At 58.7% G+C, this 22,578-nt stretch overlaps 2 protein-coding genes and 3 non-coding genes across 5 annotated transcripts; 3 read left to right on the forward strand and 2 right to left on the reverse strand.

Moving 5' to 3' along the window:
- The first annotated feature begins 372 nt into the window (after positions 1-372).
- Positions 373-457, forward strand: LOC142042978 (small nucleolar RNA SNORD45). Its single transcript, XR_012653895.1, has one exon. It is a non-coding gene; the product is annotated as a small nucleolar RNA SNORD45 (small nucleolar RNA).
- Positions 458-6,060: 5,603 nt separating this feature from the next.
- On the forward strand, positions 6,061-6,145 carry LOC142042989 (small nucleolar RNA SNORD45). The gene has a single exon (XR_012653906.1). It is a non-coding gene; the product is annotated as a small nucleolar RNA SNORD45 (small nucleolar RNA).
- A 2,276-nt stretch (positions 6,146-8,421) lies between these two features.
- LOC142042918 (E3 ubiquitin-protein ligase PHF7-like) lies at positions 8,422-12,349 on the reverse strand. The gene is given in 9 exon segments (XM_075053493.1): positions 8,422-9,116; positions 9,300-9,418; positions 9,571-9,684; positions 9,907-10,070; positions 10,073-10,265; positions 10,349-10,473; positions 10,753-10,854; positions 10,947-11,038; positions 11,372-12,349. Coding segments are annotated over 9 exon segments (1,647 nt in total). The 5' UTR covers positions 11,415-12,349.
- A 4,169-nt stretch (positions 12,350-16,518) lies between these two features.
- On the forward strand, positions 16,519-16,603 carry LOC142042999 (small nucleolar RNA SNORD45). Its single transcript, XR_012653916.1, has one exon. It is a non-coding gene; the product is annotated as a small nucleolar RNA SNORD45 (small nucleolar RNA).
- A 2,276-nt stretch (positions 16,604-18,879) lies between these two features.
- On the reverse strand, positions 18,880-22,193 carry LOC142042919 (uncharacterized). The gene is given in 10 exon segments (XM_075053494.1): positions 18,880-19,895; positions 20,079-20,197; positions 20,350-20,463; positions 20,686-20,819; positions 20,821-20,875; positions 20,877-21,044; positions 21,128-21,252; positions 21,532-21,633; positions 21,726-21,817; positions 22,151-22,193. Coding segments are annotated over 10 exon segments (1,968 nt in total).
- Between the last annotated feature and the right edge of the window lie 385 nt (positions 22,194-22,578).

The raw sequence follows: 22,578 nt of genomic DNA on the forward strand, positions 1-22,578 counted from the left end.
CCCTAACATTGAGGCTTGCATGACCAAAGTAAGGGTTTACACTTGAAAAACTCAGGGTTGAATTTTAAAAAGGATGCTTTGTAAAGCACAAAATCGTACTTGTTCACTGTAGCTATCTCCATGGCAGGTTAAATTTCTCGCCGTCTATTCTGTGTTTTAGTTTCCTTCTCACGCAAACCATGGTGACAAACAGTACCCAAAAGGCTCTGGTGCTTCCAGACAGTGGCTTGATGGCTTGCGTAACCTACCTCTAGCCCCATCCCACGGAACGTAGGAATGGTGTTACAAGTAAATAAGGTAGCGGCCTGCTTTAGGAAGAAAGTGTGTTGGACTTGAAAGCCTTGGGTAGGACAGGAGGAGCATGTCTTCTTGGGTCAGTGATGAGCCTTGGCATGTACTATGTGATCTAGAGTTGATGTCTGTCGCCACTTTAGCTCTAGAATTACTCTGAGACCCAGGAAGCTCCGGTTTCCTTAGGCTGTGACCTAAGGGAGTCGAGATAAAGACAGTTTAACAAGTGCCGGGAATAAAAAAGGAAACCAACTGATGTGACAGCAACCACCGACCACCTCTCACCAGCAGGCAGATGCCTAGCCATCTTGGTGCAGTGGCTGCCTTGGAAAGACTCCCCCAGTCGCGGTTTTCTTGCCGAGCATGACGCTACGTGGTATGGACCGTGGTACCCCTTCGGTCAGCTGGGGGCAGCTGTCTCTGCTGTGTCCCCTCCCAGCCAGCTCGCTGGGGCAGCAGAGTGAGAAACAGAGAAGACCTTGGTTCTGCATAAGCACTGCTCAGCAGTAGCTAAACATCGGTGTGCTGTCAGCGTTGAAAACAGCACCGTGCAGGGTGCGATGACAAAACAATTACCTGTATCCCAGCCAGGCCCAGTACAGAAACCCTTCTGTGCCCGCTCACGATTCTTATTCCTGTGAGAAACCCATGAAAAATAGGGCATTTGACTTATCGGGGAGAAATGTGAACACACTCCCGATCTCTGGCTGGCATCTCGCTTTACTTGCATGATCTAGAAGGTACACACAAGTCTACGCGGTTTCTTCTGCACCTTGGGAAAGGGCTCTCTTGCCTCGATTTCCAGGGAGAAACTCCCCAAAGCGGCACCACAGAGGTATTCCTAAACCTCGCTAACTGCGAGCCCCCAGCAGCAAATTCTGCTGACTAACACCGGGCCCGACTCACCCTCCCTAGGAGGAAGACCGTAGATTAAGGGATGCCTGGAAAATAGGACACGAAAAAGAAGTTCCAGGTGTTCAAAGCTACCTTCATATTATTAGGTCAGCCCAACAGTATAAGAACACAAGGCTGCCAGATTAAACCCAGGAATCACATCAGTTTTTCCCTCGTTGCATGTTTCTGCCGTGCAGACCTCGTCAAGGTCTGGCCCTGCCAGCTGGACGTCCCCAGCTCCCCGTCAGCCGTATGATGCAACAGCCCATACGACAGGCGCCCGGAGCTCACGTCTTCCCAGTCACAGCAGGCAAGAGCAGAAGGACAAAGCGCTGCCACCGAGTTCTCTTTTGGACCCTCTGTACCTCCTTTCCTTCCTCTTTGTTGGCAGGAAAGCCCATCGGGTCTCCCAGCTTCCCCTGCCTTCCTCAGAGAGGACAGCTGCTCCCTACTGTAATGAAGCAACTCGCATGCTGCATCAAGGCCTGTCAGGAAGGCGCTCAATGCACACACCGTAAGACCACCTCTAGTTTGCCTGAAGAGCAGAGGGTGGTTCACATCTGTACAGCCAGCCCAGGGGATTCTCTTTGCGCTTTGGTCACCGTTATTCTTTGATTCAGCCTTCCAGCTCTGCGCCAACTTCCGCGGAGCTGATCAGCCGTCACTCTGCAACCACATCTCTTCTCCTTCCTGCACTAGAAAGGTACTTGCTGGTCTCCAACGGGAGGGAAGTCCTTTTGGATGACTGACATTTCCCAGGCCCCCTGTTACCTTGCCGTAGAGCACGTGTGGGTTTTTTGCTCTAAAGGGCGTCTGACGGGACTCAAGCCCTGAGTAACAGGTACTGCCCTGGCTCTCCTGAGCTCTGAGGAGCGCGTTCCTGACCAGGTGTTTGCAGTCTCTCTTAAAAAGGATTTCTTGGCTTGTTCTGCAAGAAGGAAGCCTTCAGCTGGTGCAGCAGCAGTCACGTCGGAGAACAGGACCCGGAGCTGGGGAACGGGAATGGCCTTTGGCTACTGTAGAAACACAAGCTGCAGAATTCTTCATGTCACAAAGACAGTCGTGACACCGACCTCAACTTTCCAGGGAAAGGAGCTTTGCCACTTTGCCCCAATTCTCACTCACCTGGGCAATGAGGATGGGAAATGGGTTATAGGCTTGTCGAGAAGGAGGCAGAGTTGAAGCGTGTCAAAAGTCGCTGGGGCCGGGGCGCGTGATTTTGGGGGGCGAGCCGTGAGGGCCTGTCATGACCCAGACTGGACAGACCAGGGAGTCGTGTTGAATTCGAAATTCCCTCGGGCTAAATGAAGGTGAAACGACACCAAACGATCGGTTGAAGATTTTATTCATGACAGAAGCCAACTGAACTGGGGAGGCGTGGTAGTAGGTGGCAGGGTTTCTCACAACAGGAACTGGCATAAGACTACTTCTGTAAACCGTGTAACCATATACATCAACTGAGGGAATAAGGAGATCCCTCCCGTTGAGTCAGGAGGTTCAGAGCAGACCCCCTCGCTTTCCAGACTCCTCCTCAGAGAAGGGCCCAGGGGCGGCTGGACCCACTCTCAGTCTCAGACTTGGTCAACGGTTTCTCTTTTGAAACGGATGAGGTGTAGGGATTGTGGCAAAGGAAAGAGAGAAGAAGACAGAGAGAGAAAAAGGAAGAGAGAAAGATTTCACCGGTCCTGGGTCCAGCATTGGTTCAGTCAGCCGAGGTGTCCGGTCAGCCGAGGGGTCCAGTCCTGGTGGGCTTGTCCGGTGGACAAGTTTCCTCTTGTCCTATCGCAAGTGACTTGATGGAAGAGACCAGCACCCACCTCACTACAACCTCCTTTCAGGTAGCTGTAGAGAGCGACAAGGTCTCCCGTCAGCCTCCTTTTCTCCAGACTAAACAGCCCCAGCTCCCTCAGCCGCTCCTCGTAAGACTTGTGCTCCAGGCCCCTCACCAGCTTGGTTGCCCTTCTCTGGACACGCTCCAGCATCTCCATGTCTTTCCTGTAGTGAGGGGCCCAAAACCGAACGCAGGACTCGAGGTGCGGCCTCACCAGTGCCGAGTACCGGGGAACGATCACCTCCCTGCTCCTGCTGGCCACACTATTTCTGATACAGGCCGGGATGCCATTGGCCTTCTTGGCCACCTGGGCACACTGCTGGCTCATATTCAGCCGGCCGTCAACCAGCATCCCCAGGTCTTCTTCTGCCGGGCAGCTTTCCAGCCACTCTTCCCCAAGCCTGTAGCGCTGCGTGGGGTTGTTGTGACCGAAGCGCAGGACCCGGCACTTGGCCTCGTTGAACCTCATACAATTGGCCTCGGCCCATCGATCCAGCCTGTCCAGATCTCTCTGTAGAGCCTTCCTACCCTCAGGCAGACCAACCCTCCCTCCCAACTTGGTGTTGTCGTCAAACATGCTGAGGGTGCGCTCCATCCCCTCATGCAGATGGTTGATAAAGTTATTAAACAGAACCGGCCGCAATACTGAGCCCTGGGGAACACCACATGTGACCCACATTTTCTCCTGCCTCCAGGGTTTGTCAGCTTTCTATCAGCCACAGCTTTGCCAGATTCCCACTCGAGGTGACTGGAGGCAGTTTTGCTCCTGCCCCACTTGGCTTATGTGGTTTTGGGCTGTCCCCACTCGGGACATCTGGTATAAGCCCTTGTTCCCACTCAAAACATAGCCCCATGCCAGCTACCGTGAAGAAAATTAACTCTATCCCGGCCCAAACCAGCACACCTCCCCTGTAAAAGAGAGGGGTTTGATGCCAGGGCAAACGACAATTTGCCGACTTGGCAGAGCACGGCTGCCCTGAGATGTCTCAGGAGAGGCAGGCTGGGCTAAAGCTTCTCTCCTCCTCCTCCTCTCCGGGTTCTGTGGTCTAGCGGAGCAGCTGGGGCTTTGCCGCAAGGACACCCTGGGTCCCGGTCTGCTGTCCTGCAGGCAGCAGCGCAAGCCAGGAATGACACTGTCTGCTCAGCACACTCTGGGTGTTCTCCACGGGAAGGACAGCATGGGACTGGGCTTGTTGTTCCAGCTTTATTAAAAAAAAATAATTTATTAAAATACAGCTGTTTCCCAGAGGAGGATTTCACTTCTTCAGGGCTCACCAGGGGCCAGCAGCAGAGTGACGGCAGGCTCCATTCTGATCTTGGCATCTCTCTTCTCAGGATGAAGATGGCCTCCGCTGCGAGAGTCCTGACCGAGAGTTCAGGGTCTTTCGCCAAGGGCAGAAGGGCTGCAAGAGAAGGAAGCAGAGCAGACATGACCCCCCACTGCCTGCAGAGACCCCCAGGAGTCCCCTCCAGACCATGGCACCCTGCCCAGGCCCCGTCCCCTGCCCCACCAGCCCCTCCTCGCCGTCGCAGATATCCCGCAGCTTCTGCCTGCTCAGGTTCCTCGGGTGCCATGCGGCAAGACCTTGCTGCCAATGCGGTGGTGGGGACTGGGGCCAGGCTGGCAGAAGAGGGGCCCTGGGGACTGTGGCCCACCGATGAACCTGATGGCCACCTCTGGCAAGATGGCTTGAGTGTCCCGCAGGTACGTCAGGCTCTGCCAGAGGTCTTCTTCCACCCTCTTCTTGTCGTGCACTAACTAGAGAGAGCACAAGGGCGCAGGGACTGGTACGGACCCTCCCAAGTTGGCCGGACCAGTACCTCCTCCCAGTACCCCCTTCCCGCTGGCGATTCCTGTCTCCCAGCCAGAGCTGGGAGAGGTTCAGACAGCCGCAGGCAGTGGGGGCCCGGGCATGCTGAGACCCCCTCTTTCATATTGCTAGGGCCCATATGAGTCAGCATTTCCAAAGGGCCGTTTTTAAAGCCTGAAACCCAGGATTTTGGCCCTAAAACGGGGCTTTGGACCCTACAGCTGGGTCTTTGGATGCTCATTATATGCCTCGGACATTAAGGAAATGAGGCTTTGAGCCCTAAGTGAGGAGTTTGTACCTTAAAATGAGGGTTGGCACCCTACAATTGAAGTCTTTCAATCCTCGAATCAAAGCTTTGGACCCTAAGCCTGAGGCTTTGGGACCTATGCCTGAGGCTTTGAGCCCTAAAAGTGGGCTTTGGACCCTCCGAATGAGGGTTTGGACACTCCAGATGCAGCTTGCACCCTGAGAATCCCTGTCTGGATGCTAAAAAAGAGGCTTTGGACCCTGAAAATGAGACTATGCAAACTAACACTGAGCCTCTGCACCCTAAAAGTGAAGGTGTTGGAAACTAAAATGAGGCTTTGGAAGGCAAAACTAAGAGTTTGGAAAGTAAAAATAAGGCTTTGGAGTGTATAAATTCGGATTTAGACTCTACAAATGAGGCTGTGGTCCTTCCAGATCAGACTTTGGGGCTTAAAAATGATGCTCTGGGCCCTTAAAATGAGTCTCTGAACCTTAAACATGGAGCTTGGAACTAATAAATGAGTTTTTGTACTCCATATATGTGGGTCTGGACCTTAAAAATGACTGTTTGCACCCCCAGAGGTAGGCTTTGGTCTTTTAAATTTATGCTTTTTGCCCTAACATTGAGGCTTGCATGACCAAAGTAAGGGTTTACACTTGAAAAACTCAGGGTTGAATTTTAAAAAGGATGCTTTGTAAAGCACAAAATCGTACTTGTTCACTGTAGCTATCTCCATGGCAGGTTAAATTTCTCGCCGTCTATTCTGTGTTTTAGTTTCCTTCTCACGCAAACCATGGTGACAAACAGTACCCAAAAGGCTCTGGTGCTTCCAGACAGTGGCTTGATGGCTTGCGTAACCTACCTCTAGCCCCATCCCACGGAACGTAGGAATGGTGTTACAAGTAAATAAGGTAGCGGCCTGCTTTAGGAAGAAAGTGTGTTGGACTTGAAAGCCTTGGGTAGGACAGGAGGAGCATGTCTTCTTGGGTCAGTGATGAGCCTTGGCATGTACTATGTGATCTAGAGTTGATGTCTGTCGCCACTTTAGCTCTAGAATTACTCTGAGACCCAGGAAGCTCCGGTTTCCTTAGGCTGTGACCTAAGGGAGTCGAGATAAAGACAGTTTAACAAGTGCCGGGAATAAAAAAGGAAACCAACTGATGTGACAGCAACCACCGACCACCTCTCACCAGCAGGCAGATGCCCAGCCATCTTGGTGCAGTGGCTGCCTTGGAAAGACTCCCCCAGTCGCGGTTTTCTTGCCAAGCATGACGCTACGTGGTATGGACCGTGGTACCCCTTCGGTCAGCTGGGGGCAGCTGTCTCTGCTGTGTCCCCTCCCAGCCAGCTCGCTGGGGCAGCAGAGTGAGAAACAGAGAAGACCTTGGTTCTGCATAAGCACTGCTCAGCAGTAGCTAAACATCGGTGTGCTGTCAGCGTTGAAAACAGCACCGTGCAGGGTGCGATGACAAAACAATTACCTGTATCCCAGCCAGGCCCAGTACAGAAACCCTTCTGTGCCCGCTCACGATTCTTATTCCTGTGAGAAACCCATGAAAAATAGGGCATTTGACTTATCGGGGAGAAATGTGAACACACTCCCGATCTCTGGCTGGCATCTCGCTTTACTTGCATGATCTAGAAGGTACACACAAGTCTACGCGGTTTCTTCTGCACCTTGGGAAAGGGCTCTCTTGCCTCGATTTCCAGGGAGAAACTCCCCAAAGCGGCACCACAGAGGTATTCCTAAACCTCGCTAACTGCGAGCCCCCAGCAGCAAATTCTGCTGACTAACACCGGGCCCGACTCACCCTCCCTAGGAGGAAGACCGTAGATTAAGGGATGCCTGGAAAATAGGACACGAAAAAGAAGTTCCAGGTGTTCAAAGCTACCTTCATATTATTAGGTCAGCCCAACAGTATAAGAACACAAGGCTGCCAGATTAAACCCAGGAATCACATCAGTTTTTCCCTCGTTGCATGTTTCTGCCGTGCAGACCTCGTCAAGGTCTGGCCCTGCCAGCTGGACGTCCCCAGCTCCCCGTCAGCCGTATGATGCAACAGCCCATACGACAGGCGCCCGGAGCTCACGTCTTCCCAGTCACAGCAGGCAAGAGCAGAAGGACAAAGCGCTGCCACCGAGTTCTCTTTTGGACCCTCTGTACCTCCTTTCCTTCCTCTTTGTTGGCAGGAAAGCCCATCGGGTCTCCCAGCTTCCCCTGCCTTCCTCAGAGAGGACAGCTGCTCCCTACTGTAATGAAGCAACTCGCATGCTGCATCAAGGCCTGTCAGGAAGGCGCTCAATGCACACACCGTAAGACCACCTCTAGTTTGCCTGAAGAGCAGAGGGTGGTTCACATCTGTACAGCCAGCCCAGGGGATTCTCTTTGCGCTTTGGTCACCGTTATTCTTTGATTCAGCCTTCCAGCTCTGCGCCAACTTCCGCGGAGCTGATCAGCCGTCACTCTGCAACCACATCTCTTCTCCTTCCTGCACTAGAAAGGTACTTGCTGGTCTCCAACGGGAGGGAAGTCCTTTTGGATGACTGACATTTCCCAGGCCCCCTGTTACCTTGCCGTAGAGCACGTGTGGGTTTTTTGCTCTAAAGGGCGTCTGACGGGACTCAAGCCCTGAGTAACAGGTACTGCCCTGGCTCTCCTGAGCTCTGAGGAGCACGTTCCTGACCAGGTGTTTGCAGTCTCTCTTAAAAAGGATTTCTTGGCTTGTTCTGCAAGAAGGAAGCCTTCAGCTGGTGCAGCAGCAGTCACGTCGGAGAACAGGACCCGGAGCTGGGGAACGGGAATGGCCTTTGGCTACTGTAGAAACACAAGCTGCAGAATTCTCCATGTCACAAAGACAGACGTGACACCGACCTCAACATTCCAAGAAAAGTAGCTTTGCCACTTTGCCCCAATTCTCACCAACCGGGGCAACAAGGGTGGGAAATGGGTTATAGCCTTATCGAGAAGGAGACAGAGTTGAAGCGTGTCAAAAGTCGCTGGGGCCGGGGCGCGTGATTTTGGGGGGCGAGCCGTGAGGGCCGTGCCGTCTGCGGGGGGCACAGCCCACATTGCCGGAGATGGGCGGTGGTGCCGACTGGGCCGTGCCGGGCCACCCTCCCGGCGGCGGGGGCAGAGAGCCGAAGCCCACGGCCATGGCGCGGGGCAGCCGGCCAAGGCCAGCCCGCGAGGAGGGAGGTCTGGGGAAGGTGCTGCCAACCGCCAGGGAGAGGACAACGCTCTGGGCCCAGCCCCTACGGCTGCCCCCCAAGAAAGGGAGAGGTGGAGGAGGAGGAGGAAGCCGACGAATGAGCGTGCAATGTCCCAGCGCAGAGATTAACGGCCAACTTTATTGTGCGGGTGGAGGGGGATCAGGACCAGCGCTCGGGGATGGCGCACGGCTGGTCCCGTGGCGGCGTCCGGGCCGGCTGTAGGGATGTTGGGCCCGGCGTTGCAAGCGGGAGCGGTCTCGCATCCGCACGGGCCCAGGGGGGCTGGAGCTTCCGCTGCTCTCGAGCGCTGGGGAGCCAGAGGAGGACCCCGCTGGCAGCTGGCTGGCAGTGCTGGGGCTGCTGGTCTCGGGTGCCGGGGAGCTGTGGGACGGCCCCGGCGCCGCCTGGCTGGGGGTGCTGGTCTCAGCACTTGGTGCTGGCGCACGGCTCCTGTCACGGCGTCTTCTGGGCCGGCTGTAGGGGTGTTGGGCCCGGCGTTGCAAGCGGGAGCTGTTTCGCACGCGGTCGGGCCCAGGGGGGCTGGAGCGGCTGCTGCCCTCAAGCGCTGGGGAGCCTTGGGACGGCCCTGATGCCCCATTGCCGGGGCTGCTGGTCCGCGGTGCCGGGGAGCCGTGGGGTGGCCTGAATGCCGCCTGCCTCCCAGTGCTGGGGCTGCTGGTTTCCAGCGGTGGGGAGCCAGAGGAGGACCCCGCTGGCAGCTGGCTGGCGGTGCTGGGGCTGCTGGTCTCGGGTGCCGGGGAGCTGTGGGACGGCCCCGGCGCCGCCTGGCTGGGGGTGCTGGGCCCGGCGAGCTCCGAGCTGGCACTGGAGGCTGTAAGGGGAAGCAGGAAGGTCAAGGGCACGGCCCCCAGGCCCGGGGCAGGATAGGCCAGAGCGGTGCCCCCAGCCCTCCTAGAGCAGAGAGGCTCTGCCAGGCCCACCCTGGGCTCCCGCTGCCAGGCCTTGCCTGGCCCCTGGCCCCAGCCCAGGGGCAGCCGGGCGCTTTGCCTCTTACCGGTGCCCAGGCCAGCACACGCGTCGCACTCCCAGCTGTCCGTGCTGCTCCTCAAGTCGGAGCAGCGTCTGTGGGTGCCCTCGGCAGCGCAGGAGCAGCACAGGAGCAGTTGCCAGGGCCTGGGGAAGCAAAGGGGTTCATGGCTGGGAGGACAAAGTGACCGCAGCACGGGATTGTCCGGCCGAGCTCTCGGTCTCGGTCCTTGCGCCTCGAGCCCTTGGCGAGACAGGGTTCCCGTACAGAGCCCCGGGGTGCAGCTTTGGCAACTTACCCCTCTTGCTCTGCCTGCTCCCTGCCTCCGGGACAAAGGCACTCCCTGGCATCGCAGTGGCTGTGCCTCTCGCCTAGCTCTGCGTATTGATGCCTGTTCTCCCACGACGGCAGTCTGATGGAGAAAGGAGAATGGATGAGCCCCTGCTGCCCCGGCATAAGGGAGATGCAGGGCGTCCCTGCTCGCCGCCCCCCCCGCCTGTTTCCAGCTCCTCCGTGAAGCTGAAGCCCAGACTCGCGGGACAGCGGAGGGCCAGGAAGGACTGCTGGGGCAGCCCCTGGCGCGGCACAGCGCTTGCAGCCTCCTGTCTTGTGAGCCGGCCAGAAGGACACCAACCTGAAGGGGATTCGGATCCCCATGGTGAGCATGTCCGAGAGAAAGTGCTCCTTATCTCTACAGAGTGGGCACTGGAAGCAAGAAATGCCGGCGCACAGAGCCTGTCCCTGCAGGAGGAGAAACGTAAGAGGCACGAGTGAGGCCCTGGTGCTGCCGAGCGCCTGCCGTGCCCCGGGGACAAGTGAACGGCTCCTACCTGGATGCAGCCCCTGTGGAACCAGGCGTGTTTGCACGCTGGGCACACCATGGTGCTGTAGGACTTTCTCTCCTCCACAAGGTCCAGGCAGATGAGGCAGGTGGTGTTCTCCTCCAGAGCTGCCTCCACTGCCTGCTCTGGGCGGTGCTCCCAGCAGAAGGCCCTGGGGGCGAGAGGAAAGGGATGGGCGAGGAGAGAAGCGCTGGCTCCTTCCCCGGGTGGCAGCGAGGAGGGGAGAGGAGGTACCTGTACTGAAGAGCGAACTGGGTGACGCATCCACCCTCCACGGCACAGGGGAGATGGAAGCTGCGGTCGCAGCCTGTTTCCTGGCAGAGGATGGCGGCCCCGCTCTCGCCACAGACGAAGCAGTGCTGGAAAGAGCAGAGCAGCCCCCATCAGCGGCAGCCCCAGGGCCGCCACGGCCAGCCCCACGCCTCCGGGCAGGGCGCAGGATGTGGCCGCTGCTGGGTCACACCCCGCAGATGCGCCTGTCGGACGAGGCTCCTGTGCTGGAGCCTCTGTGGAGCTGCTGGGAGCAAGACTCCTGCCCCAGAGCCGGCCGGAAGGGCTGGGGTTTCTTTCTCGGGTCCGGGCCAGGCTCCCGCAAACCTCTCCCGGCACAGATCTCCCCGGTCCTGTCAGGTGCTCACCTTCTGCGCTGCCCACGCGATTGTACATTCAATATCCTCGGGGAGAAATCCCATGAGTCCTGCTTCCCTGGCCCCTCGCCGAAAAAGCCCGCTGGCAAAAAACTGCAGCAGAGAAAAGAGGAGGAGCTGCTGCTGAGGAGAGCGTGGCAGGGACTGCCTGTCGGCAAGCTGGAGGGAGCCCCGGCGTAACTCACCAGGCAAAACACGTGGGCACAGAGCCCTCGCTTCTCCAGTTTGTCCCCGCAGAGAGCCGGGTCAGCCTCTGCCCGGCGACACAGCAGGCATGCTGGAGGGGAGAGAGCAAACGCCACCGGGAATGAGCACCTCTGCGGGGCCGGGGGAAGCGTCCCTGAGGGATTGCCCCCAAGGGCCTGCTCTGCCCCTGCCGAGCTGGCTGATGGGCAGGGCTGGAGGCCTTGGAGAGGAAGGGGGCATTGCAGGCACGGGGGTCCCAGCAGGTGCCCACTGCCCAGCCTGGGCCCCGCTGGCTGAGGACAGGAGGGGCCCTGCCCCGGGGTGGTCGGGGAGCTCCTGCCTCCCCCTGCCACCGCTCTCGGCCCCACGCCGACCGCCCCGACGAGCCCTCTGCTACGCCGCGGGAGGGCTACTTTGCTCTCACCCTGCTCCATCGAGTCGGGGGCCTTCTGCTTCCTTGCGGACATGGCGCACGTCAACGGTGAGCGTTCGGAGAGTCCCTGTCCCAGCAGCGCCGGGCGTCTCCTCCAAATGCTCCTCTGCTGACTCTGAGGGAGAAGCGGGGCGCGGGCGAGGGAGAAGCCAGAGGCGGGTGAGCTTGCAGCACAGGCCCAGCGCCCCGAGGCCTGGGGCCCCCCTCCTCCCTCGGCAGCCCCGCACCAGCCCCGTCCCTCCCCTGCCCTCTCCTCACCTCACCAGGTCGCACTGACGGGCGGCCTGTGCCCAGCGCTCCTTTTTGTGGGCTTGCCCCCGCGGGTCACAGTGGCCACTGTGACATCAGCACCGCTGGCCCGCGTGCGCCCCGACGACGGGCAGGGACGCCCTCGGCCACCTGCCGCCCGCTCTGAGGCGGCCACCGCCTCACCGGGGTGGCTGCGAAGTGCCGAGGCGGGGGCCCGAGCCCTCGGCACCCACCTCACCGGGGCGGCTGAGGGAGCTGGGGCTGTTTCGTCTAGAGAAGAGGAGGCTGAGGGGAGACCTTGTCGCTCTCTACAACTACCTGAAGGGGGGTTGTGGTGAGGTGGGTGCTGGTCTCTTCTGTCAGGTGGCTGGAGATAGGACGAGAGGCAATGGCCTCAAGTTGCGGCAAGGGAGATTGCGGTCAGATATGAGGAAACATTTCTTTACTGAGAGGGTTGTCGGACATTGGAACAGGCTGCCCAGGGAAGTGGTTGAGTCACCATCCCTGGAGGTATTCAAAAAGCGAGTAGATGGGGGTGCTTCAGGACATGGTTTCATGGGCATGGTTGATGGTTGGACTTGAGGATCTTGAAGCTCTTTTCCAACCCAAAGGATTCTATGATTCTTTGATTCAGCCTTCCAGCTCTGCGCCAACTTCCGCGGAGCTGATCAGCCGTCACTCTGCAACCACATCTCTTCTCCTTCCTGCACTAGAAAGGTACTTGCTGGTCTCCAACGGGAGGGAAGTCCTTTTGGATGACTGACATTTCCCAGGCCCCCTGTTACCTTGCCGTAGAGCACGTGTGGGTTTTTTGCTCTAAAGGGCGTCTGACGGGACTCAAGCCCTGAGTAACAGGTACTGCCCTGGCTCTCCTGAGCTCTGAGGAGCGCGTTCCTGACCAGGTGTTTGCAGTCTCTCTTAAAAAGGATTTCTTGGCTTGTTCTGCAAGAAGGAAGCCTTCAGCTGGTGCAGCAGCAGTCACGTCGGAGAACAGGACCCGGAGCTGGGGAACGGGAATGGCCTTTGGCTACTGTAGAAACACAAGCTGCAGAATTCTTCATGTCACAAAGACAGTCGTGACACCGACCTCAACTTTCCAGGGAAAGGAGCTTTGCCACTTTGCCCCAATTCTCACTCACCTGGGCAATGAGGATGGGAAATGGGTTATAGGCTTGTCGAGAAGGAGGCAGAGTTGAAGCGTGTCAAAAGTCGCTGGGGCCGGGGCGCGTGATTTTGGGGGGCGAGCCGTGAGGGCCTGTCATGACCCAGACTGGACAGACCAGGGAGTCGTGTTGAATTCGAAATTCCCTCGGGCTAAATGAAGGTGAAACGACACCAAACGATCGGTTGAAGATTTTATTCATGACAGAAGCCAACTGAACTGGGGAGGCGTGGTAGTAGGTGGCAGGGTTTCTCACAACAGGAACTGGCATAAGACTACTTCTGTAAACCGTGTAACCATATACATCAACTGAGGGAATAAGGAGATCCCTCCCGTTGAGTCAGGAGGTTCAGAGCAGACCCCCTCGCTTTCCAGACTCCTCCTCAGAGAAGGGCCCAGGGGCGGCTGGACCCACTCTCAGTCTCAGACTTGGTCAACGGTTTCTCTTTTGAAACGGATGAGGTGTAGGGATTGTGGCAAAGGAAAGAGAGAAGAAGACAGAGAGAGAAAAAGGAAGAGAGAAAGATTTCACCGGTCCTGGGTCCAGCATTGGTTCAGTCAGCCGAGGTGTCCGGTCAGCCGAGGGGTCCAGTCCTGGTGGGCTTGTCCGGTGGACAAGTTTCCTCTTGTCCTATCGCAAGTGACTTGATGGAAGAGACCAGCACCCACCTCACTACAACCTCCTTTCAGGTAGCTGTAGAGAGCGACAAGGTCTCCCGTCAGCCTCCTTTTCTCCAGACTAAACAGCCCCAGCTCCCTCAGCCGCTCCTCGTAAGACTTGTGCTCCAGGCCCCTCACCAGCTTGGTTGCCCTTCTCTGGACACGCTCCAGCATCTCCATGTCTTTCCTGTAGTGAGGGGCCCAAAACCGAACGCAGGACTCGAGGTGCGGCCTCACCAGTGCCGAGTACCGGGGAACGATCACCTCCCTGCTCCTGCTGGCCACACTATTTCTGATACAGGCCGGGATGCCATTGGCCTTCTTGGCCACCTGGGCACACTGCTGGCTCATATTCAGCCGGCCGTCAACCAGCATCCCCAGGTCTTCTTCTGCCGGGCAGCTTTCCAGCCACTCTTCCCCAAGCCTGTAGCGCTGCGTGGGGTTGTTGTGACCGAAGCGCAGGACCCGGCACTTGGCCTCGTTGAACCTCATACAATTGGCCTCGGCCCATCGATCCAGCCTGTCCAGATCTCTCTGTAGAGCCTTCCTACCCTCAGGCAGACCAACCCTCCCTCCCAACTTGGTGTTGTCGTCAAACATGCTGAGGGTGCGCTCCATCCCCTCATGCAGATGGTTGATAAAGTTATTAAACAGAACCGGCCGCAATACTGAGCCCTGGGGAACACCACATGTGACCCACATTTTCTCCTGCCTCCAGGGTTTGTCAGCTTTCTATCAGCCACAGCTTTGCCAGATTCCCACTCGAGGTGACTGGAGGCAGTTTTGCTCCTGCCCCACTTGGCTTATGTGGTTTTGGGCTGTCCCCACTCGGGACATCTGGTATAAGCCCTTGTTCCCACTCAAAACATAGCCCCATGCCAGCTACCGTGAAGAAAATTAACTCTATCCCGGCCCAAACCAGCACACCTCCCCTGTAAAAGAGAGGGGTTTGATGCCAGGGCAAACGACAATTTGCCGACTTGGCAGAGCACGGCTGCCCTGAGATGTCTCAGGAGAGGCAGGCTGGGCTAAAGCTTCTCTCCTCCTCCTCCTCTCCGGGTTCTGTGGTCTAGCGGAGCAGCTGGGGCTTTGCCGCAAGGACACCCTGGGTCCCGGTCTGCTGTCCTGCAGGCAGCAGCGCAAGCCAGGAATGACACTGTCTGCTCAGCACACTCTGGGTGTTCTCCACGGGAAGGACAGCATGGGACTGGGCTTGTTGTTCCAGCTTTATTAAAAAAAAATAATTTATTAAAATACAGCTGTTTCCCAGAGGAGGATTTCACTTCTTCAGGGCTCACCAGGGGCCAGCAGCAGAGTGACGGCAGGCTCCATTCTGATCTTGGCATCTCTCTTCTCAGGATGAAGATGGCCTCCGCTGCGAGAGTCCTGACCGAGAGTTCAGGGTCTTTCGCCAAGGGCAGAAGGGCTGCAAGAGAAGGAAGCAGAGCAGACATGACCCCCCACTGCCTGCAGAGACCCCCAGGAGTCCCCTCCAGACCATGGCACCCTGCCCAGGCCCCGTCCCCTGCCCCACCAGCCCCTCCTTGCCGTCGCAGATATCCCGCAGCTTCTGCCTGCTCAGGTTCCTCGGGTGCCATGCGGCAAGACCTTGCTGCCAATGCGGTGGTGGGGACTGGGGCCAGGCTGGCAGAAGAGGGGCCCTGGGGACTGTGGCCCACCGATGAACCTGATGGCCACCTCTGGCAAGATGGCTTGAGTGTCCCGCAGGTACGTCAGGCTCTGCCAGAGGTCTTCTTCCACCCTCTTCTTGTCGTGCACTAACTAGAGAGAGCACAAGGGCGCAGGGACTGGTACGGACCCTCCCAAGTTGGCCGGACCAGTACCTCCTCCCAGTACCCCCTTCCCGCTGGCGATTCCTGTCTCCCAGCCAGAGCTGGGAGAGGTTCAGACAGCCGCAGGCAGTGGGGGCCCGGGCATGCTGAGACCCCCTCTTTCATATTGCTAGGGCCCATATGAGTCAGCATTTCCAAAGGGCCGTTTTTAAAGCCTGAAACCCAGGATTTTGGCCCTAAAACGGGGCTTTGGACCCTACAGCTGGGTCTTTGGATGCTCATTATATGCCTCGGACATTAAGGAAATGAGGCTTTGAGCCCTAAGTGAGGAGTTTGTACCTTAAAATGAGGGTTGGCACCCTACAATTGAAGTCTTTCAATCCTCGAATCAAAGCTTTGGACCCTAAGCCTGAGGCTTTGGGACCTATGCCTGAGGCTTTGAGCCCTAAAAGTGGGCTTTGGACCCTCCGAATGAGGGTTTGGACACTCCAGATGCAGCTTGCACCCTGAAAATCCCTGTCTGGATGCTAAAAAAGAGGCTTTGGACCCTGAAAATGAGACTATGCAAACTAACACTGAGCCTCTGCACCCTAAAAGTGAAGGTGTTGGAAACTAAAATGAGGCTTTGGAAGGCAAAACTAAGAGTTTGGAAAGTAAAAATAAGGCTTTGGAGTGTATAAATTCGGATTTAGACTCTACAAATGAGGCTGTGGTCCTTCCAGATCAGACTTTGGGGCTTAAAAATGATGCTCTGGGCCCTTAAAATGAGTCTCTGAACCTTAAACATGGAGCTTGGAACTAATAAATGAGTTTTTGTACTCCATATATGTGGGTCTGGACCTTAAAAATGACTGTTTGCACCCCCAGAGGTAGGCTTTGGTCTTTTAAATTTATGCTTTTTGCCCTAACATTGAGGCTTGCATGACCAAAATAAGGGTTTACACTTGAAAAACTCAGGGTTGAATTTTAAAAAGGATGCTTTGTAAAGCACAAAATCGTACTTGTTCACTGTAGCTATCTCCATGGCAGGTTAAATTTCTCGCCGTCTATTCTGTGTTTTAGTTTCCTTCTCACGCAAACCATGGTGACAAACAGTACCCAAAAGGCTCTGGTGCTTCCAGACAGTGGCTTGATGGCTTGCGTAACCTACCTCTAGCCCCATCCCACGGAACGTAGGAATGGTGTTACAAGTAAATAAGGTAGCGGCCTGCTTTAGGAAGAAAGTGTGTTGGACTTGAAAGCCTTGGGTAGGACAGGAGGAGCATGTCTTCTTGGGTCAGTGATGAGCCTTGGCATGTACTATGTGATCTAGAGTTGATGTCTGTCGCCACTTTAGCTCTAGAATTACTCTGAGACCCAGGAAGCTCCGGTTTCCTTAGGCTGTGACCTAAGGGAGTCGAGATAAAGACAGTTTAACAAGTGCCGGGAATAAAAAAGGAAACCAACTGATGTGACAGCAACCACCGACCACCTCTCACCAGCAGGCAGATGCCCAGCCATCTTGGTGCAGTGGCTGCCTTGGAAAGACTCCCCCAGTCGCGGTTTTCTTGCCAAGCATGACGCTACGTGGTATGGACCGTGGTACCCCTTCGGTCAGCTGGGGGCAGCTGTCTCTGCTGTGTCCCCTCCCAGCCAGCTCGCTGGGGCAGCAGAGTGAGAAACAGAGAAGACCTTGGTTCTGCATAAGCACTGCTCAGCAGTAGCTAAACATCGGTGTGCTGTCAGCGTTGAAAACAGCACCGTGCAGGGTGCGATGACAAAACAATTACCTGTATCCCAGCCAGGCCCAGTACAGAAACCCTTCTGTGCCCGCTCACGATTCTTATTCCTGTGAGAAACCCATGAAAAATAGGGCATTTGACTTATCGGGGAGAAATGTGAACACACTCCCGATCTCTGGCTGGCATCTCGCTTTACTTGCATGATCTAGAAGGTACACACAAGTCTACGCGGTTTCTTCTGCACCTTGGGAAAGGGCTCTCTTGCCTCGATTTCCAGGGAGAAACTCCCCAAAGCGGCACCACAGAGGTATTCCTAAACCTCGCTAACTGCGAGCCCCCAGCAGCAAATTCTGCTGACTAACACCGGGCCCGACTCACCCTCCCTAGGAGGAAGACCGTAGATTAAGGGATGCCTGGAAAATAGGACACGAAAAAGAAGTTCCAGGTGTTCAAAGCTACCTTCATATTATTAGGTCAGCCCAACAGTATAAGAACACAAGGCTGCCAGATTAAACCCAGGAATCACATCAGTTTTTCCCTCGTTGCATGTTTCTGCCGTGCAGACCTCGTCAAGGTCTGGCCCTGCCAGCTGGACGTCCCCAGCTCCCCGTCAGCCGTATGATGCAACAGCCCATACGACAGGCGCCCGGAGCTCACGTCTTCCCAGTCACAGCAGGCAAGAGCAGAAGGACAAAGCGCTGCCACCGAGTTCTCTTTTGGACCCTCTGTACCTCCTTTCCTTCCTCTTTGTTGGCAGGAAAGCCCATCGGGTCTCCCAGCTTCCCCTGCCTTCCTCAGAGAGGACAGCTGCTCCCTACTGTAATGAAGCAACTCGCATGCTGCATCAAGGCCTGTCAGGAAGGCGCTCAATGCACACACCGTAAGACCACCTCTAGTTTGCCTGAAGAGCAGAGGGTGGTTCACATCTGTACAGCCAGCCCAGGGGATTCTCTTTGCGCTTTGGTCACCGTTATTCTTTGATTCAGCCTTCCAGCTCTGCGCCAACTTCCGCGGAGCTGATCAGCCGTCACTCTGCAACCACATCTCTTCTCCTTCCTGCACTAGAAAGGTACTTGCTGGTCTCCAACGGGAGGGAAGTCCTTTTGGATGACTGACATTTCCCAGGCCCCCTGTTACCTTGCCGTAGAGCACGTGTGGGTTTTTTGCTCTAAAGGGCGTCTGACGGGACTCAAGCCCTGAGTAACAGGTACTGCCCTGGCTCTCCTGAGCTCTGAGGAGCGCGTTCCTGACCAGGTGTTTGCAGTCTCTCTTAAAAAGGATTTCTTGGCTTGTTCTGCAAGAAGGAAGCCTTCAGCTGGTGCAGCAGCAATCACGTTGGAGAACAGGACCCGGAGCTGGGGAACGGGAATGGCCTTTGGCTACTGTAGAAACACAAGCTGCAGAATTCTCCATGTCACAAAGACAGACGTGACACCGACCTCAACATTCCAAGAAAAGTAGCTTTGCCACTTTGCCCCAATTCTCACCAACCGGGGCAACAAGGGTGGGAAATGGGTTATAGCCTTATCGAGAAGGAGACAGAGTTGAAGCGTGTCAAAAGTCGCTGGGGCCGGGGCGCGTGATTTTGGGGGGCGAGCCGTGAGGGCCGTGCCGTCTGCGGGGGGCACAGCCCACATTGCCGGAGATGGGCGGTGGTGCCGACTGGGCCGTGCCGGGCCACCCTCCCGGCAGCGGGGGCAGAGAGCCGAAGCCCACGGCCATGGCGCGGGGCAGCCGGCCAAGGCCAGCCCGCGAGGAGGGAGGTCTGGGGAAGGTGCTGCCAACCGCCAGGGAGAGGACAACGCTCTGGGCCCAGCCCCTACGGCTGCCCCCCAAGAAAGGGAGAGGTGGAGGAGGAGGAGGAAGCCGACGAATGAGCGTGCAATGTCCCAGCGCAGAGATTAACGGCCAACTTTATTGTGCGGGTGGAGGGGGATCAGGACCAGCGCTCGGGGATGGCGCACGGCTGGTCCCGTGGCGGCGTCCGGGCCGGCTGTAGGGATGTTGGGCCCGGCGTTGCAAGCGGGAGCGGTCTCGCATCCGCACGGGCCCAGGGGGGCTGGAGCTTCCGCTGCTCTCGAGCGCTGGGGAGCCAGAGGAGGACCCCGCTGGCAGCTGGCTGGCAGTGCTGGGGCTGCTGGTCTCGGGTGCCGGGGAGCTGTGGGACGGCCCCGGCGCCGCCTGGCTGGGGGTGCTGGTCTCAGCACTTGGTGCTGGCGCACGGCTCCTGTCACGGCGTCTTCTGGGCCGGCTGTAGGGGTGTTGGGCCCGGCGTTGCAAGCGGGAGCTGTTTCGCACGCGGTCGGGCCCAGGGGGGCTGGAGCGGCTGCTGCCCTCAAGCGCTGGGGAGCCTTGGGACGGCCCTGATGCCCCATTGCCGGGGCTGCTGGTCCGCGGTGCCGGGGAGCCGTGGGGTGGCCTGAATGCCGCCTGCCTCCCAGTGCTGGGGCTGCTGGTTTCCAGCGGTGGGGAGCCAGAGGAGGACCCCGCTGGCAGCTGGCTGGCGGTGCTGGGGCTGCTGGTCTCGGGTGCCGGGGAGCTGTGGGACGGCCCCGGCGCCGCCTGGCTGGGGGTGCTGCTCTCAGCACTTGGTGCTGGCGCACGGCTCCTGTCATGGCACCTTCCAGGCCGGCTGTAGGGGTGTTGGGCCCGGCGTTGCAAGCGGGAGTGGTCTCGCATCCGCACGGGCCCAGGGGGGCTGGAGCGGCTGCTGCCCTGAAGTGGCGGGGAGCCGCAGGACCGCGATGCTGCCTGGCTGGCGGTGCTGGGGCTGCTGGTCTCCGACGGTGGGGAGCCGCAGGAGGACCCTGCTGGCAGCTGGCTGGCGGTGCTGGGGCTGCTGGTCTCCGGTGCCGGAGACCTGAGCGATTGCCCCGATCCTGCCTGGCTGGCAGTGCTGGGCCCGGCGAGCTCCGAGCTGGCACTGGAGGCTGTAAGGGGAAGCAGGAAGGTCAAGGGCACGGCCCCCAGGCCCGGGGCAGGATAGGCCAGAGCGGTGCCCCCAGCCCTCCTAGAGCAGAGAGGCTCTGCCAGGCCCACCCTGGGCTCCCGCTGCCAGGCCTTGCCTGGCCCCTGGCCCCAGCCCAGGGGCAGCCGGGCGCTTTGCCTCTTACCGGTGCCCAGGCCAGCACACGCGTCGCACTCCCAGCTGTCCGTGCTGCTCCTCAAGTCGGAGCAGCGTCTGTGGGTGCCCTCGGCAGCGCAGGAGCAGCACAGGAGCAGTTGCCAGGGCCTGGGGAAGCAAAGGGGTTCATGGCTGGGAGGACAAAGTGACCGCAGCACGGGATTGTCCGGCCGAGCTCTCGGTCTCGGTCCTTGCGCCTCGAGCCCTTGGCGAGACAGGGTTCCCGTACAGAGCCCCGGGGTGCAGCTTTGGCAACTTACCCCTCTTGCTCTGCCTGCTCCCTGCCTCCGGGACAAAGGCACTCCCTGGCATCGCAGCGGCTGTGCCTCTCGCCTAGCTCTGCGTATTGATGCCTGTTCTCCCATGACGGCAGTCTGATGGAGAAAGGAGAATGGATGAGCCCCTGCTGCCCCGGCGTAAGGGAGATGCAGGGCGTCCCTGCTCGCCGCCCCCCCCGCCTGTTTCCAGCTCCTCCGTGAAGCTGAAGCCCAGACTCGCGGGACAGCGGAGGGCCAGGAAGGACTGCTGGGGCAGCCCCTGGCGCGGCACAGCGCTTGCAGCCTCCTGTCTTGTGAGCCGGCCAGAAGGACACCAACCTGAAGGGGATTCGGATCCCCATGGTGAGCATGTCCGAGAGAAAGTGCTCCTTATCTCTACAGAGTGGGCACTGGAAGCAAGAAATGCCGGCGCACAGAGCCTGTCCCTGCAGGAGGAGAAACGTAAGAGGCACGAGTGAGGCCCTGGTGCTGCCGAGCGCCTGCCGTGCCCCGGGGACAAGTGAACGGCTCCTACCTGGATGCAGCCCCTGTGGAACCAGGCGTGTTTGCACGCTGGGCACACCATGGTGCTGTAGGACTTTCTCTCCTCCACAAGGTCCAGGCAGATGAGGCAGGTGGTGTTCTCCTCCAGAGCTGCCTCCACTGCCTGCTCTGGGCGGTGCTCCCAGCAGAAGGCCCTGGGGGCGAGAGGAAAGGGATGGGCGAGGTGAGAAGCGCTGGCTCCTTCCCCGGGTGGCAGCGAGGAGGGGAGAGGAGGTACCTGTACTGAAGAGCGAACTGGGTGACGCATCCACCCTCCACGGCACAGGGGAGATGGAAGCTGCGGTCGCAGCCTGTTTCCTGGCAGAGGATGGCGGCCCCGCTCTCGCCACAGACGAAGCAGTGCTGGAAAGAGCAGAGCAGCCCCCATCAGCGGCAGCCCCAGGGCCGCCACGGCCAGCCCCACGCCTCCGGGCAGGGCGCAGGATGTGGCCGCTGCTGGGTCACACCCCGCAGATGCGCCTGTCGGACGAGGCTCCTGTGCTGGAGCCTCTGTGGAGCTGCTGGGAGCAAGACTCCTGCCCCAGAGCCGGCCGGAAGGGCTGGGATTTCTTTCTCGGGTCCGGGCCAGGCTCCCGCAAACCTCTCCCGGCACAGATCTCCCCGGTCCTGTCAGGTGCTCACCTTCTGCGCTGCCCGCGCGATTGTACATTGAATATCCTCGGGGAGAAATCCCATGAGTCCTGCTTCCCTGGCCCCTTCCTGAAAAAGCCCGCTGGCAAAAAACTGCAGCAGAGAAAAGAGGAGGAGCTGCTGCTGAGGAGAGCGTGGCAGGGACTGCCTGTCGGCAAGCTGGAGGGAGCCCCGGCGTAACTCACCAGGCAAAACACGTGGGCACAGAGCCCTCGCTTCTCCAGTTTGTCCCCGCAGAGAGCCGGGTCAGCCTCTGCCCGGCGACACAGCAGGCATGCTGGAGGGGAGAGAGCAAACGCCACCGGGAATGAGCACCTCTGCGGGGCCGGGGGAAGCGTCCCTGAGGGATTGCCCCCAAGGGCCTGCTCTGCCCCTGCCGAGCTGGCTGATGGGCAGGGCTGGAGGCCTTGGAGAGGAAGGGGGCATTGCAGGCACGGGGGTCCCAGCAGGTGCCCACTGCCCAGCCTGGGCCCCGCTGGCTGAGGACAGGAGGGGCCCTGCCCCGGGGTGGTCGGGGAGCTCCTGCCTCCCCCTGCCACCGCTCTCGGCCCCACGCCGACCGCCCCGACGAGCCCTCTGCTACGCCGCGGGAGGGCTACTTTGCTCTCACCCTGCTCCATCGAGTCGGGGGCCTTCTGCTTCCTTGCGGACATGGCGCACGTCAACGGTGAGCGTTCGGAGAGTCCCTGTCCCAGCAGCGCCGGGCGTCTCCTCCAAATGCTCCTCTGCTGACTCTGAGGGAGAAGCGGGGCGCGGGCGAGGGAGAAGCCAGAGGCGGGTGAGCTTGCAGCACAGGCCCAGCGCCCCGAGGCCTGGGGCCCCCCTCCTCCCTCGGCAGCCCCGCACCAGCCCCGTCCCTCCCCTGCCCTCTCCTCACCTCACCAGGTCGCACTGACGGGCGGCCTGTGCCCAGCGCTCCTTTTTGTGGGCTTGCCCCCGCGGGTCACAGTGGCCACTGTGACATCAGCACCGCTGGCCCGCGTGCGCCCCGACGACGGGCAGGGACGCCCTCGGCCACCTGCCGCCCGCTCTGAGGCG

This window comes from Buteo buteo, chromosome 21 (assembly GCF_964188355.1).
Source record: "Buteo buteo chromosome 21, bButBut1.hap1.1, whole genome shotgun sequence".
Classification (NCBI taxonomy): Eukaryota; Metazoa; Chordata; class Aves; order Accipitriformes; family Accipitridae; genus Buteo; species Buteo buteo.